The sequence below is a fragment of the Solea solea genome, chromosome 6 (assembly GCF_958295425.1).
Source record: "Solea solea chromosome 6, fSolSol10.1, whole genome shotgun sequence".
Taxonomy (NCBI): domain Eukaryota; kingdom Metazoa; phylum Chordata; class Actinopteri; order Pleuronectiformes; family Soleidae; genus Solea; species Solea solea.
Window position 1 is genome coordinate 2,453,763 of NC_081139.1, and position 18,092 is coordinate 2,471,854.

The following is an 18,092-nucleotide window of genomic DNA, read 5'->3' on the forward strand; positions in this document are numbered from 1 at the left end:
TAATCAATAAACATGAAACATCCTGACAAAAGAATCAATTCAATAAAATAGTGTCATATGTAGTGTCACTGGTGGAGTTGAGACACTTTCACTGTATTCTATAAACTCAGTGAACACCTGTACACCAGCTTATTACTCTGCAAGGAGATAAATTAACAAAGATAAAGTTAAATGGGCTAAACGTACGTTCCACAAACATTTCACAGGACATGGCTCACAGTGAGCATAATACTGTACTGAGTACTGAGTATTGTACTACTGTAGGTAGTGGATAGACCAAATGTAGAGGAAATTCATGTAGGACAAAACATTTTGAATTGTCCTTATTAATAGTCCACTAATCATAGATTAGAATAAATGTAGGGGGACTCAATGTTCACTGATCAAGTGAAGTATGAAGGAGACAAATACATGAAACCTACACATCTAACTCTCATCTATTCACTTTTATACAGACAAAGTGATGAAAGTGTCTTACAGGAAACAATCATGCTACTTTGTGGTTCTTTTCCTCCTCGCAGGTTCTATAAATCTGAACAAACAAGAGCCTCAAGAGGAAGACGAACGTGACACATTGTGTAATACATGTGTCATTTTCACCATCATACGTTCTCTCCCAGGTGACTCGACCAACGTTGATCAGTAACCTTGACTTTAAAGTAGAAACAAATGTCCATTCCATTCAAACCACTGGGAAATGTGTTCACACGATGCGGCTGAAGTCTCTCAGCTGAACAAATGTTTAATATCGAGACAGACAGAGGCAACAGCAGCATTGCACTAGTAAAGTATGTACAATATATGCAAATATGATGATTGTTCTTGGGCTTCAGTTGCAATAAAACACATCATGAGAAACAATCATCGTACTGTCGGTATCTTTTTCACTAAAAGGAAAGTGGAAAAAGTCTCTTTCTTGCTTCTTTTTCTCAGTCTGACATTCTCTGGATACATCACAGGACTCAATGACAATGACTTACAGTATGGAGAGAAACACTGACTCCACCGTTAGTTAATCACCGGTTGGCTGCTCAGCTGACAACTGAGCGGTGAAACCCGGCGTCCGGAGTGTACAACAGAAACCCAGAGACCAGAGCCTCGGTGTCGGACACGGTAAACAACAGCTGGTGTGTTTAAAGTCCATTTGGAGCCGAAATCTGCGGCAGATGGACGGGTTAGGCCATGGACTGTGTTAGGTCATAGAACCATGGAAAAAAGAGTGAGAGAGCGAGTGAGAGAGAACCAAGGGACAAGTAAAAATGGATAACTACCATTCAATAAGTTAAAACCAACAATAACTAATTACTAACTAAGAAGTCATCACTAAAAAGTACTAAGTAATAACCATGAATTAACCAGGAAAAACGAATAAGCAAGAACCAACAAGTGAAAATTAATAATAAATACTAAGGAGTGAATGATAAATTTAGCTAAAACCAAAGAAGTAATGACCAACAATTAACAAGTAATAAACACTGAGTTATCAGTAAACGAACAAGCAAGAAGTAATAATCAAAAATCAGAAATGAAGAATTAAGCAATAAAAATAATTCAAACCAACGATTAAAAAACAAGTATTGAGTAGGAAAGGTAACAAGTAATCTGACAAGCAGCAATGTGCACGGCACAAGCAATTAAGTAACATAAAACCTGCAGTGTCATGACAGAGCCATAGTGTACACTGCAGTTCCAACTTCAGCCACCAGAGGGACACAAGGTATAGCATTGTGTTAGACATTGATGGAAGGCTTAGACATATTTAATAACTCAAAATGACCCTCAGCTTGTTGTTGCTGTTTTTCCATGGCTGGGCAGTGGGCACTATTGCTCAGTGGTCCAAAGTCCTCTTTTTAGATGAACACAAGTTTTGTATTTCATTTGGAAACCAAGGTCCTAGAGTCTTATGAGCAGCTTGAAGTCCAGTGTTAAGTTTCCACAGTCTGTGATGATTTGGGGTGCAGCGTCATCTGTTGGTGTTGGTCCACTGTGTTTTTGGAAAAACCAAAGTCACTGCATCCTTTAGCAAGACATTTTAGAACATCTTCAAAACCGAACATACAGAGTAACCTGGAGAGGATCTGTGTCGGAACCCTGTCCTCTAGCTACTGGAGTCCCTCAGGGTTCTGTCTTGGGCCCTCTCCTCTTCTCTCTATACACCAACTCTCTTGGTTCTGTTATCCTCTCTCATGGTTTTTCCTATCACAGCTACGCCAATGACACCCAACTCATTCTCTCTTTTCCCAGCTCCGACACACATGTAGCAGAACGGATCTCCGCTTGTCTGACCGACATCTCTCAGTGGATGTCTGACCATCACCTGAAACTCAATCTCGACAAGACTGAGTTTCTTTTTCTCCCAGGAAAGGGCTCTCCCACCACAGATCTAACCATCACCCTCGACAACTCTGTGGTAGCTCCGTCTCATACCGCAAGGAACCTGGGTGTGACACTTGATGACCATCTCTCCCTCACTGCCAACATTGCTGCAACAGCTCGATCTTGCAGATACATGTTGCACAACATCAGAAGGATATGGCCTCTTCTAACCCAGAAGGCGGCACAGGTTCTGGTCCAGGCTCTTGTCATCTCACGCTTGGACTACTGCAACTCCCTCCTGGCTGGTCTCCCTGCGTGTGCCATACGACCCCTGCAACTCATCCAGAATGCAGCAGCTCGACTGGTCTTCAACTTACCAAAATTCTCCCACACTACACCTCTCCTCCGCTCCCTTCACTGGCTTCCTGTAGCTGCTCGCATCCGCTTCAAGACTCTAGTGCTTGCGTTCCATGCTACAACGGATCCAGTCCAGGCTACATCCAGGACATGATCAAAACCTACACCCCAGCCCGCCCACTACGCTCTGCATCGGCAAACCCGCTTGCTGCCCCCTCACTGAGTGGATCACAGAGGCATTCGCAGAACTCGAGACTGTTCACTGTCCTAGCTCCCAAATGGTGGAACGAGCTCCCCATCAACATCCGGACAGCGGAAAGCCTCCACATCTTCCGCCGCCAACTAAAAACACATTTCTTCCGACTCTACCTCGACTAAGACGACGATGAAAAAAAACCAAAAAACTTATACATCGCACTTATGACTAGCACTTCATAGTTTGGCCTACTTGAAGCTCTTACTTACTTCTAGCTCTTATTTGTACCCAAATGTTTAAATGCACTTATTGTAAGTCGCTTTGGATAAAAGCGTCTGCTAAATGACATGTCATGTAATGTAACACTTCATGTTTCCTTCTGCTCACGAGTTTTTGAAGATGCTGATTTCATTTTCCAGCAGGATTTGGCTCCTGCCCACACTGCACCGAAAAAAAAGCACAAAGGTTGGTTAAATGACCACGGGGTTGGTGCTAGACTGGCTCGCAAACTCACCAGACCTGTTGTCAAGAGGAAAATGAAAAACACAATATTGTGCACAACAACTCAATTAAAATGTATTTTTTAATTGGTCTTATGGTGTATTTTAATGTTTGATTTTTTCGAGATACTGAATTTTGTGTTCTTGTTAAATGTGAATCAAAATCATCACAATTAAAAGAACCAAAGACTTAAACTACTTCAGTGTGTGTGTATTGAACACACAGGTGTCATGCACCTGTATAGGCTATTGAACTGTGATTATGATGGACTACAAACATGTTTGGATGCTTGGATGTTTATTTACTTTACATTCACTCATGAAGAGACCGTAGACGGTTCAGGTTGTTAAAGTTTTGAGCTGCTTCTGAATATTCTGGTGTCAGTTTGACGTGAATAAGAAACATGAAGCAGGTTCTTCAAACACGCTGCATGTTGAGTGTATTAATGTTTCTGTTTCTCGCTGCGGTTTTCCTGTTCTGCAAAATGACACATTAGAGTGTTAAAGTCACACACACACACACACACACACACACACACACTTCAAAATGGCAGGAGGACAAAGGTTGTTTGTCGCCTTCATGTGTAGGTTAAACCGTTAAACCTTTTTTTATATTATGGGATTGTACTGTGACTTATTATTATATCTAATTGTCTTTTTACAGATTCCCTTCATGTGATTGCGGTTGACGGTGAGAGTTTGATCATAACTTTTCATGATTTACCACTTTATTGTGGGTCATTATTATTATTATTGTTTTTTGATTATCTTTAGTTTTTAAATCACTTTTTTTTTTCCTTTTCAGCTTATTACTTTCGTCCACCTAAGCTCATAGTGGACACTTCAGTCATGACTGAGACGGACACGGTCACTCTGTTCTGTTACTCTCCACGAACTGCGTCTCAGTGTTATTTCTATACTGTGAACACGGATAAAATAAAAACCTCCTCGTGTAGGGAGGAACTGACACTGACAAGGTCTGAGTTGCTGAGGATGGTAAATCAGAGTGCACCCGCTGTTGTTAGAGTGAAATGTTTTTACACTGTAAAGAAAGGAGACGTAAATTCTCTATCTGAACACAGTGACGTATCCTCCATCACCATCAACGGTGAGTGACTTCTTTTCATGTGTGTTCTTATATAATAATATAAGTGTTTGTGCAATAAACCAGATAATCAGGCACTGGGATTTTACCGTGTATAAATCAGGGGTGACAAACATACGGCCCATGGGCAAGGACTGGCCCACCAGAGGGTCCAATCCGGCCCGCATAGGATGAATTTGTGAAACTATATTTTTCAGTTTCTTATTTTTCTCAAGGAATCTCAGGTTGTTCATAAAATGTTTCATAAGATACTTTATTAATGTGAAACCAAGGGGAAACATTGGAAGTCGTTGAGATCAAATCACACTGAACTAAATGTAGTTTGACACCACTGGTGTAGATGTTTTGTCTAAGTTGTGTGAAGACACTGACACGTCTAAATCTGTCTTCTTTATTTATGTAGCTCGTCGTGAGGAAACAACAGAGATGCACACGACGCAAACACTGACCATGTTTCCTATGACCACAGGTAGATATAGAAGTTTATGTTTGTGTATTCAACACGTCTGTTTGTTACATTCATTCTTCCACAGGTCTGACTGTTAGACCTCATGTTTCAACACCTGCGACTCCCATAAAAGGTTATGAAATCAAACTATGGTGGAAGTTTTCTTTCAGCAATATGACAACTATCATTTCTTGTTTTTGTTGTTACATTTATTGTTTTATTGGCATGATTTTAGGTGCTGTGTGTGGTTTTAGGTCTGTTTTAGTTTTATAACATATATATATATATACACATATATATTTAACTTAGACTCACTACATAACTCTTATAAAAGGTAATGAAATGAAACTATTTTCTTTCAGCAGCATGACTTTATGAGTGTGTTTTTTTCCTTGTTTTTCTTCAGCAGGTCTGACAATTAGACCTCATGTTTCAACACCTGCGACTCCTAAAGGTAATAAAATGACACTTTTAGACTATTAGACCTCATGTTTCAAATATATGTGTGAAATATGTTTGTTGTCCACATGGTGGAATGTTTAGCACTATGACAATATGTATGTATGTATTTATATATATATATATGTATATATATATATATAGATATATATACAGTTTATATACATATATACTGTATATATGTGTATATACTGTATATATATGTGAATATATATATATATATTCACACATGTATATATAAAGCAGTATGACTCTTATGAAATGTTGTTTTTCGTGGTTGTTCAGCAGGTCTGGCTGTTAGCAGACCTCATGTTTCAACGTCCGCGAGTACTATAAAAGGTAAGAAAATAACACTTTTTGCACATGTTGCCACAAAATGCCGATTACAAAACGTTTTCTTTTTAAAATTCAGCAGATGGGATCGTTAGCACACCTCATGTTTCAACTGCTTTGACGCCTACAAAAGGTAATAAAGAACTCTCTGAGAGCACATACCAAGATTTAAGTGCATCAACCAACAAACCAACAGCCAACTTTATTTGTACACATTCAAACAACATTAAATCCTAACAAACACAACAACCATGAATTAAAATTAATTAATATGTGTATATATGTGTATGTATGTATATGTTTATATATCTGTATATATGTATGTATGTACATATATATATATATATATATATATATATATATATATATATATATATATATATATTGTTACAGCCCGGCTCTTAGGCTGCAACAAAAATAGGGAGAGAAGACGAGGACAAGTGCAAAGCAATAATTTATTTACAAATTGAGGATTAAATATCAGTGTCAGTAATCAGTAGGTGTAGGCAGGTATGCACGTGTGTGTGTGTGTGTGTGTGTGTGTATGTATGCATAAAACTAAACTAAACTAAAACAAACAAACAGCCGCGCCAAGGCCCAGAGTCTCAGAGAGAGCCAGAGAGAGGAAGGAAGGCCTCCTAAATAAAGTGGTGTGTCCAGGTGTAGCTCATCCCTGTGATAATGACCCCGCCTCCAGGCCTGAAACAAAACAAAGAAGGCCGGCACAACACTCCCACAAATATGGGGTCGTCACAGTATGTACATATGTATACATATATATGTATATATATATATGTATATGTATATGTATATATATATATAGGTATACATATGTATACCTATATATATATATATATATATACACACACACATGTATATGTATATGTATATATATATATATGTATACATATGTATACATATATATATATACATATACATATATATATATACATGTGTGTGTGTATACATATATATATATACATATACATATATATATATACATATATGTATACATATGTATACATATATATATATATATATGTATATGTATATATATATGTATACATATATATATATATACATATACATATACATGTGTGTGTGTATATATATAAGCATACTGCTTCTGAATCAATCTGGAAATTGCACCCAAGGATGAACCAGACTTGTCCACAATTCTCTTCCTGATATCTTGGCTGATTTCTTTTGACTTTCCCATGATGTTACACAAAGAATACATCCACAGGTGTGTCTCTTATTAACTCAAATGTTGTCAATAAACCTATCAGAAGCTTCCAAAGACATGACATCTTCATTTGGGCTTTCCCAAATTGTTTAAAGGCATAACAATCTTAGTGTATGTACATTTCTGACTTTGAAGAAAGTAATAAAAAATTGTCTTAAAAAAATCCTTCTCTCATTATTCTGGCATTTAGCAAATAGAATAATTTTGGTAATCCTAACGGACCTAAAACAGGAAAAGCGATTGTCTGATTTCATGTCAGACAGTGAGAAAAAAAAGCATATGTGTCTTTTTATATGTGTATGTAAACTTCTGGTTTCAACTGTATATATACTACTATATATAGTATATACACACTATATATATGTGTGCATATACATACAGTATACTGTATAAAGAGAGAGAGAGAGAGAGGTGTGATTTCCACTTCCTAAACACCATGTGAAACCTGCACAGTCAACTTTCACAATGATTCACATGTGCTTTTGCTCAATAAGTAAAAGAGGAAAGACGACACAAACTCGTTGGGTTTTGAAATAGATCTTTATCTATATATTTATTTTTGTCTAGTCTCACACTACAAACACTTGTGTCATTTGTGACCTCTGCCTACGGTGGGGTCAGCGTGACATGTGACATTCTTATGAGTAGTAAAGTAGTTTCAAAGTCATGCAATTACTACACTACACACTTTTTCATACTTTTTATTGTTGTTTTTTAAAGCCCTGAACAGTCTGGCACCTCCTTCTACATACCTCTCGGAACTTCTTCTTCTTCACGCTCCATCCCGGTCACTGAGGTCTAATAACACGGCTGCTTTTAGATTTTAGTGACAAAATCCCAAGTAAAAAAACCCGGGGTAATCATCGGGCCTTTTCTGTAGCTGCTGTTTTTACCATTTTACTACTCTATTATGTCACTATTTTACTGTTTTACTCTAGAAATAAAGTTGACTTGACCTGTATTACAAAATACGGTATTTATTTTGCCGCAAGTTAGTTTGAACAAATGCACAAACAAATACATACAAATGTAAATGCAAACAAATACCCAAGATTTAACCTTTTATGTAAAATATTACAGTGGAAAAAGCATGTTTTTTTTAACCTGAATCCAATGATTGATCTGTTTTATTGACTGGTTTATTCTTGGTTAGTGGCAAAGAAGCAGCAATGTGATGTTTGGTGTGACATTTAAGAACTCGTTCTTGTTTGTGGCCTCTGAAACAGAAGTAATGACGCTGAAGCTGCTGCTGGTGGTGATTATAACTGGGTTTGTTGTGACTCTGGTTCTCTTCTTACTCGTACTTGTTTGCACCATGAGAAGAAGAGGAAGAAGAAGAAGAAGAAGAAGAATAAGTGGTAAGTACTGAGTCAGTTTGATGTCTTCTCCCAGTATACATGGACTCCCCTTGCATTATATACAAATAAGTAACTAAAAGGTATTATTTAATCAATAAATATGACACATCCTGACATAAGAATTCAAATAGTGTCAAATGTAGTGTCACTGGTGGCGTTTAGACATTCTGCAAGGAGATAAATCACCAAAGATAAAAGTGAAGTTCCAAAAACATTACATAGGACTCTCATCTATTTACTTTTACACAGACAGAGTGAATAACGTGTCTTACTGGAAACAGTCATCCTACTTTGTGGTTCTTTTCCTCTTCGCAGGTTCTGGAAAAGCGAACAAACAAGAGCCTCAGAAGGAAGACGTAAGTGTTGCATTGTGTAAAACATCATCATGGTCAGTGATGTGTCCTTGGGTTAATCACACGATGTGGTTGTTGTCAGACTGTTGAAGGGTCGATATCAACACCTATCAGTCCCGTGATCCACCAAACGGATCGGTGTAGCTATGGGTGGAGCCCAGTCAGAGGTCACGTGATACCCGCCAACAAATAACAAATCAGTGGGAACTGGAAGCGAGGTTTATTGTGTGTTTTGGGGTCTTTTCACCATCATACATTCTCTCCCAGGTGACTCGGCCAAAGGTTGATCAGACCTTGAACTTCATGTTGCTTTCTCTTCTCCGCCATGGCACAGTGTTAAAGCTGTAGTGCCTAACTTTAACCCTTCTGTTACCATCCAGGACCTAGACCGTGACAAAAACTATGGACTGGGTAATCCATAGTTTCTGTCCAGGGTGTGACTTTGAGATAAGCACAGCACCCCGCGTGTCCCTCATGTGGAGGACAGAGAGGTAGAAGACGGACGGATGGATGGATACGGGAAAGCAGAGAAACAGAGCTTTGTAAACAATACGATTTACTGCTTTTTCAGATAAAAGAGATACAATTCAGTTAAAATGAATTCAAGTTTGGCCTGGCCCTCAACAATATTTTTTGTTTCTCATGTGGACCCTTGGGGAAAATAATTGCCCAACCTTTGATGGTCATAAGAGGGTTAAAGTAGAAACAAATGTCCATTCCACTCAAACCGCTGTCAAATGCGTCCACGCGATGCGGATGAAGTCTTTAGGCTGAACAAATGTTTAATGTCGAGACTTCAACAGCAGCGTTGCTCTAGTAAAGTGAGACGGCTGTAAAGATTAGATTAGATTAGATTAGATTAGATTAGATTAGACTTTATTGATTCCACACTGGGGAAATTGACATGACTGAAAACATGAAGACGTGCCTACGAAAAGTTTCAGAATTAAATTCTTTCATTAGTTTGAATAAATGTGTCTTGCTCAGTCAGGTCTGATAGTATTACTTGACAGAGATTAAGGACACAACATACACATAATGTTCCATTGTTTCTGTTGGAGAAGACCAAACAGGGGCAGGATAATAGTGACAATCCACTCACGCCTGGTGTCATTGTTTTCTAGTCTGACACACCTGTATATCATCTGTACGAAGACATCGTTCACGAGACACCTGCACCAGCTTTGAAGACGACAGAATTGTACGACCTGTTACAACCGCATTAACACCAGTGCAGAGGAACAACAATCAGCAACATGCTTTTAAAGAGACTTTTTCCTCATGTCTTTATATTTCTTATAATTGTTGGGATCTTATGCAGTGCCAAAAGTATTTTTTTGAAATCGGTATTGTTGCGATGAACATGCAAGACTTTTATCTCAGATTGAAAGTTGACTACCACAATTATACTGACATAAAAAAAGAAAGAAAGAATCTCACACAGAAATGATGCATGTATGTACAATATATGCAAATATGATGATTGTTCTTGGGCTTCAGCTGCAAAAAAACACATCATGAGAAACAATCATCGTATTGACTGCATGTTTGTTACTAACAGGAAAAGTCTCATATTAGAATTGAATGGAAGTATTTCTTGCTGAATAAATCTGAATGATTTATAGTACGGAGAGAAACATTGATTCCTATATTAGTTAACACACACACACACACTTAGAGAAAATAACATGAACCACATGAACATGAAGTAAAATATTTCTTTCTATTTATTCGTCAGCTTTGTCAGACATGTCATGGCGTCTCGACGTGTCATGGCAGGATGTATGAATGTACTGTACTGTAATGTCAAACTCACTTTACATGTTTATAGTTTTCATTATGTCATGCATCTTTAGCTCGTTCCGAACTGTTTTCTGCTTTAAAACAAGGAGAAACCGACAGAGTGAAGTTCCAGTGTTTCTGCTGTCTCTCGTATATTTTTTACACATTTTTCCACATTATTATCAACTTTAAAGGAACTTGTTAAAGTAACTAAATAAACTCAACATTTGAAGACAAGTATGATGTCGCTCTTTATGCCGTTTAGCAATTTAACACCAGAACACTCTATCTTCTTTTCACACGACAAAGGTGCAATTCACATTCTTTATATTAAAACTTTTTTTCCTTTGCAACAAAGAAAACATATTTGATGACTTATTATATCATCCTTTGCACAAAGGACGTATTTTCTGTGTGCCTATGCATTTGTATTGACAGTAGATATAATACTTTCTCTTCTTCAATTTCAGTGCCCTTTTTAGGACAACTGTAAAAGTCACCAACCACTTAACCATTAATCTCATTCTCTTTTTGCTGCAACACATCGCGTGAATGTTTTCTGCATTAATGGACGTCGTGCGTCTCGGCGCTACAGATTTCTATCTTGGTTGTTTTTCGAACGCTGTCTGTTGCAGAGCGATGAGCAAATTCATTTTTCTGATCAGCCGTGTTCTTGATGTGTTTGTAAGCATAATTCTACAGTGGAGTGAGTCCTCAGTGATATCCAGTCCTGCAGGTTTTGGTCACCTGCTGACGGCCACTGCTAACACGGGGAGCAGAAGCGCCGTCAGACCACTGCAGAGGCGCGTCGCTGAACCACACTCCATGGCATTTTCCTGCGGAGGAAACAAATGTTTGTGACACAGATGCAACAGTTTGATTTCAAATAAATTAAAAACATTTGCAGTCTTTTTGCTCAAACAAATACATATACGTGTTTATTTAAAAAATGTATTTTTTATATAATGGTCCCTTTATATAAATACTATATAAATAACACTAGCATAAACACAATTAAATCTGACATGTGGGATCACAACTGCTCAAATACATTTCGCCCTAACTATCTTTGTCACTACCAAATAAAATCAGAAGAAAAAGAGTTAATAATGGTCTTTTCTAGTCCTGATGACCACTCAAAGCTGCTTTACACTACAGATTCACCATTCACTCTCACATTATCACACATCTTTCATACCCAAGTGTCTTGCTCAAGGACACACATAGACTAGTGGAAGCTGGGAATCAAACCCACGAAAGACAAGTCACTCTACCGCTGAGCTACCAATCGCACAAATCTAGTTAAATACATTTTATGTCATAAAATTACTTTTGATACTTAAGTAGAGTTAATGTCTATACTTTCAGATTTTTACTCATGTAATATTATTAAAAAAAGTAACTTCAACTTCAAACCAAAGTCATTTTCTGCCAAGATATTTGTACCTTTTAGGTACTTTATACAAGACTGATTGTAAGTTGTGAGTCAGCTAATCTATTCGATTAATCGACTACTTGTTTGGTCCATAAAATGTCAAAAAATTGGAAATCATGATGTTCATGAATGTCTTGTTATGTCCACAAATAAATGGAGCAAAGGAAAACAGAAAATATTCACATTTAAGAAGCTGGAAGCTGGAAAATCCACAAGCTTATTTTAATTGTTGAAAGAACATGTTTATTATGATTAAAAAAATGTTTTCATTACATATAAAAATATAATATAATATAAAATATAATATAAATATATATATATTATATATGTTATAATATAATATATGTATATATGTATATATACACACATATATATATTTATAACATAATATAAATGACCCTTTAGAACACCTTTTTCTTAAAAATGATTTAGCTTTAAAACCAATACAGACATAATACTGCCAAAATACTTGTTTTTTTAGACTTATTTATGGTAATATGGTCAGTAGCACCAAAATCAAAACATGACTAATATAAGATTTTAATCATATTTTGCTGAGTCAAATCATTGTATTAATAAAAATAAGTTGTAAAAACAGAAAAGTCATGTTGTCATACCTCAGGGTGGAAAGGATGACATGACTCAGGTTTCTTTCTGTCCTTTTGAAACTTCAGTCTGTCACATTTCAGTGACTCGTTGTGTTCAGAGATGTTAAGGGTAAAAAAAATGAACAGAACAGTCCAAGAGCTTCACAAACACTTAACCCTTAACATGATAAGAACGTTTGAGTGTTTTGCAACTCAGGAAATGAACCACAAAAGTGTGAACATATTCTAACGATTGTATTCAAATTAAAATGCTGCTAATGAAAGGTTTCATTTAGAAAGGATATACATGATCTCGATGGGGTCCATGGTGACCGGAGGCGCGCTGCTGCAGTCACATTTATTGTCCACCACAACCATGAAGAGGTTGCTGCTGGGAATCTGCTGTATGACAAAAGACCTGCAGCCCACAACAGAGAGAAAACTTATTATTAATAATAATAATAATAATAATAATAATAATAACAAGTGAGTATTAATAAATGAGAAGTGACGGAGGGGTCGCTTTAAAGTGGTACCTGATGCAGCCGCCACAGTCGATGTTGCCTGTTGTTTCTTTGATGGTGCGCTCAGAGACGAAAGCAGGATATTCCGTGTCACATGGGACCATCATGGTTTTGCCCCGAGACCTCTGAGCTGAAAATTGTGACAGAGAGACTGAAACGCACGCAGGAGCTCGACAAAAACCACAGACCACAGACAGAAAGAGCTTCCTGTCACGATTCAACCTCAAACACAAGCTGTTACCTTTCACTGAGAGGTCCACGTTCCACCAGCTGTACAGGTTAAACTCCAGCAGAAAACTAAACGCACAAACACAGACAGTTACTATAAGCACATAGTAATTAATATGGGTTAAGAATGCAGTAGTGTGTGTAGTAAGTCCGTCTTGTTACTGTCTTACAGTATTGATATCACGTGTGTACTACAATATAATTTATGTTCCCATACAAATGACCAGATACAAAAGTTCTTACATGACGAGTTCAGTGAGGAGCATCTTCACCACGGTGAAAGGCTGAGAAGGAGAAACAATAATTAATGTTCGCTTCTATTTCTCTCTAATAATATTAGAATATATATTATATATTATTATTGATTTATTTATTTATTTATTATATTATATATAATATATATATAATATTATATAATGTATCTATGTATATATATATATATACACATAAATATATAAACATATATATATATGTACATAAATATATATGTTTATATATTTATGTGTATATATATATATGTATACATATATACATAGAAGGACGTCATGTCACATTTAATCTACACTGGTTTTCATTATCGTGACAGTTCAGGGAGCAGGGTTTGATTTCTAATATGTGGATTAGGCAAATTGGACACTCTAAATTGACCATAGGTGTGAGAGTATGGTTGTTTGTCTCTATGTGTGGCCCTGTGATGGACTGGCGAACTGTCCAGGGTGTGACCCATACGTCGCCCTATGTCAGCTGAGATTGGCACAGCACTCCCCGCAACCCTCATGTGGAGGATAAAGTGGTAGAAGATGGATGGAACATTACAAGTGAGAGGGCAACTCATTTATCCACAGACTTCCTTTCAAAGTGAATTCTTTTTATCAAATCTGTGTAGTCACCCCTCTGGTGGCTCGTCAACATTCTTAACCAGTAGATTACACATGATAAAACTGTGTCTCTCTCTCGTGCACTTACATCTGACAGAGTGCGTGCACTGTCGCTGCTCCCGGCGTACTCTTTGCAGAGAGCCTGGTAGTCGTACAGCGTGATCCTGCAACACAAATGTGCAGCGGTTACAATTTAGAAGACAGTAACGACAGTATGTCGGGCAGCTTTCAGAACACGTTGGCTCCTCGTGTTGATTTGTGGCTCAGACCTTTTAAAGGAACCCATTTGGAGAAGTTTGTTCATGACCACACCCTCCACCTCTCCAAAGAAAAGCCCTGTCTGAGAGAGAGAGGACACACAGGCTTATTAAGGTCACTAAAGGTCATTTCAGAAGAATAGAACACTGTTTCTCAGTCTTTCCAAAAGTAGTGGAGGTGGTTTTCATCATAGGGTTTCTCTTCTCAGCTACACTCAAACTGGTAATCAGAACAATTTTGATCAATATTGAAATTCTGATTATTTATGATGATTTGAATGTTGTGTATTTTCTTCAATGTTAAGCTAATGTACAAATCTGAGCTTTAAAACACTTTTTTAACTTACTTTAAAGTATGTCTTAAACATACACATGAACACAGTACCTGAACATGCTCCTCTGACACGAGAATGAAGCCATTGTTATCAATCAGATAACAGTTGATGTCCTGTCAGGGGGTGAATAGAAAGGATTTGTTAATACAACAACAACTAATCTGCCACAGGGATAAACAACAACAACAACACAATCAAGGGTGAAGTGACTGACTGTGCTTACATCATTATCACAGCTAATGCTGCATTTTCCATCTAGAGCTGTACACTGCACGCACAACAAACAAACAAACCACAGTTTAGATTGAGGTTTCACATCCAGTCAGAGGTTTCAGAGGAACAAAGAACCACCGTGTGACTACCTGTCTGCAGGCAGTCCAGAACTTCCTCTGAAAGTACTCAAGCTTCATCTGGATCCCAACAGCTGAGGCCAAAACACAAGCACACAACACACGTATGTTAATGTAACTGAGCTGAGTGTAATAAACAGATCGTTTAACACAAGAAGAAGAGACTGAAGTTGTGTCATAGTGTCTTGAAATTGGGTTTAGATGTTATTACCTGCAACAATTGGAGACTTTCTGTCATCGAGGAGCTGAATCGCTGTGCTCGCCAAAACTACGCTCTTATTTTCTAAAGCTGGGGAGAGAAGGAGACGGAGAGAGAAGACACTCAATTTGAATCACCTTGTTCCCTGTCTGTTCAGTAGATGGCGCCGTGCACTCACAGCCTCAGTCAGCGAGCTTAAAAAGAAAAAGACTCTGCATCAGTTCATTACTTTACAGTAATGGAGTCCAGTGCGAGTCTTTTCTACAGCCAGATAACCACAATCTATCTAAAAAGGAGTGTCGTGATAGGGCGTCTCACTTTATGATGTTGAAGCCTGAGTGGATGCAGTTATCATCAAGAGGAAAAAGGTGGTAAATGTCCTGGAGAGTGAAGGTTTTTTTTTGATTTTTTATTATTATTCTCCTTTCTTCAGTTCACCCAAGAAAGAACATGGGACACATTAAGTGCAGGAAAGCCGTGAGGGAGGTTTGCTGCGCTGCACATCCTATCAGTGCAAACCAGTAAAAACCCACAGACCACAACAGACTGAGGGATGGAGAGAGAGAGAGAGGGAATGATGCAGAGGCGAAAATGCAGAATAACTAATGCAGGCCTCCAAAAAGAGCTCTATATAATGCTGTAGTGGAACCTATTGAGATGAGCTTGGTACACATTACATAGCAGTTTACTGTGGTTGGGTCTTCATATTTGATGCTGATCTGTGAGTGCACACAGAAGAAATGCAATCACTTGTTTTACCTGTGCTGAAAGGGATGGAGTAGATAAATGTGCCGGGGACCTGCTCAGCTGCTCTCTTGTACCACAGAGGGAAGTGATCGGCATTAAACACACCCTCCTTGTCTTCAGCTGTCAGGAAATCTCTGTGGACGCACACACACACACACACACACACACACACACACACACACACAGAGAGAGAGACACTGACGTGAGGAGCAGAGGATTAGATTCATCAAGCGTAATCACGGTCTCGCCTCGAGCTGTAAATAACGATTAGAGAAATGTTGAGCGCTCACCGATTGGACAGCTGATCGGCGGGCACAAACAAGTTGGTTCTTGACAGGCCAGTGCGTGTTCCCAGGAAGGCGATCTCCACTCCTTTGTCTGAGTTCCTGTCGGTAAAATACTAAGATATTGGTATTGATTACTCACAATTACAACGTGTCATTTGGGATTTTAATTCAAATGTATAATCAAGGGAATTATTAGGAATGCAGTGGTTTTAGTCCCTTATTTGGAGCTTCAACGTCAACTATTTCCAAACATTTATGTTTGCAGATGACTCACTAATATTCTGTAACGGCTTATTAGAAAACAAAACGTTTGTTTTTAAAGGTCCACTGTGTAACATTTATGGAGGTTTACTGACAGAAACTGTATGTACTACCATTAAGCTTTTGGTTTTCATAGCATTAGAATAAGGCCTTTTTTTAACACATAGTTTACGCAAAGGCCTTGCTTTATAGAGCTGCCATGTTTCTACCGAAGCCCAAACAGATGTGCATTTTGCATTTTAACCCTTAGTGCCGCATGTGCACCCATGGTAATTTGCCGTGGGAGTCATACACAACTCCTTATATGGACATCCTGGGAGTGTGTGTTTATAGGTCACATATTCAGGCTTTAAATTTACTTTTGTATTTGTTGAGTTATGATTCATTTATTTTTAGTTGTGATATAAAGTAGCAATAATTGTGCAGAAGTCACAAAATAGATGGCGTTTTTCTTTTCGAAAAATCAATTTTGAACTGTAACGTATTTCCATAATCCAATTTTAAACATTTTGAGTACTTTTTGCTCAGGTGTGTTTATATTTATTTTTGTTTATATTTGCTAGGTTGTGCTGAAAAAAAAAGGATATAAGACACTCTGTATTGCACATTCTTATAGCCTCTGTATATACTGTACGTTTGAACATAGTGATGTTAAAAAGCAGCCGAAATGCTAAGAGTTCTAAGGGTTAAAGAACATAAACGAATGGCTTCATCCACACAAACTAAAATACATAAGTCAATGAAGAAGACGCAAAGGGGAAATAACAGAGAGAGTGGGAGAGAGTTTGTAAGAGACTGTTAAGAACTCTTTCCAGTGTGTGAAGGCCATTGACTGACACCCAAGGGAAAGGGAGGGGTGAGAGATTGCCCCCCCCGCGAGCCTCATGCAGAGGATAAAGCGGCAGAAGATGGATGGTACTTACTCTGACTTGTTGAGGGCCAGTCCAGTCCAGTAGGCCTCTAGTGGTGCAGTCACCACAGCGTCAAATAAAACCTCCTTGATCAGCTCTCTGTCACCTGCAGAATGCGACACCCTGACCCGATCAACACACACGCACACACATACACAGACTCCCATTCTGCTGCATACTGTTTTTTACACTTCTGGACTCCATAGAGCACAGATCTAGGTCTGACTCAGGTGTCTCTTACATTTGAGGTGCGGTCTGCGTCCCGTCATGAAGAGCTTGATGGCTTGGATCTGGGTCAGGTGACGATGCTCGTGCTGCTCCTCCGTGTTGCAGTAGGTCCTGCGGGGGGTGGGGGGTTGGGGGGGGCAAACAGAGCTGCCCTGTTACATCACGGGCCTAAACTTCCCTGATGAACATTGAGGCATAACCTACATAATGCATGAATGCCCTCGTCCATAACCCCAGCGTTACCATTCATCTGCCAGCGCGACATCTGGCTGTTCCAGATCACGGAGCCCTGAAAAACACAAGTCAGTAACGCTTCAGCAAGGCCAGCCTGGGTCGACTGACACAACAACGTCCCCGACTCTCCCAAACAAGCAGGTCGGGGGTGTCAGTCGTCTGTGCTCATCATGCACTC

General features: G+C 38.4%; 1 protein-coding gene across 1 annotated transcript in view; it reads right to left on the reverse strand.

Annotated features, from left to right (window-relative positions):
- Positions 1-10,711: 10,711 nt before the first annotated feature.
- The window catches only part of cacna2d3 (calcium channel, voltage dependent, alpha2/delta subunit 3), a 33,087-nt gene continuing 25,706 nt past the window's right edge, over positions 10,712-18,092 (reverse strand). The window contains exons 23-39 of the mRNA XM_058632622.1: positions 17,924-17,969; positions 17,694-17,791; positions 17,465-17,558; positions 16,284-16,379; positions 16,006-16,127; positions 15,259-15,336; positions 15,060-15,121; positions 14,921-14,965; positions 14,748-14,810; positions 14,375-14,445; positions 14,194-14,269; positions 13,471-13,511; positions 13,241-13,296; positions 13,012-13,129; positions 12,780-12,893; positions 12,506-12,587; positions 10,712-11,289 (exon numbers count right to left, since the gene is read on the reverse strand). Of these exons, the coding sequence (XP_058488605.1) occupies positions 11,197-11,289; positions 12,506-12,587; positions 12,780-12,893; positions 13,012-13,129; positions 13,241-13,296; positions 13,471-13,511; positions 14,194-14,269; positions 14,375-14,445; positions 14,748-14,810; positions 14,921-14,965; positions 15,060-15,121; positions 15,259-15,336; positions 16,006-16,127; positions 16,284-16,379; positions 17,465-17,558; positions 17,694-17,791; positions 17,924-17,969 (1,355 nt within the window). The 3' untranslated portion in view covers positions 10,712-11,196. The remainder of the gene's footprint in view (positions 11,290-12,505; positions 12,588-12,779; positions 12,894-13,011; positions 13,130-13,240; positions 13,297-13,470; positions 13,512-14,193; positions 14,270-14,374; positions 14,446-14,747; positions 14,811-14,920; positions 14,966-15,059; positions 15,122-15,258; positions 15,337-16,005; positions 16,128-16,283; positions 16,380-17,464; positions 17,559-17,693; positions 17,792-17,923; positions 17,970-18,092) is intronic.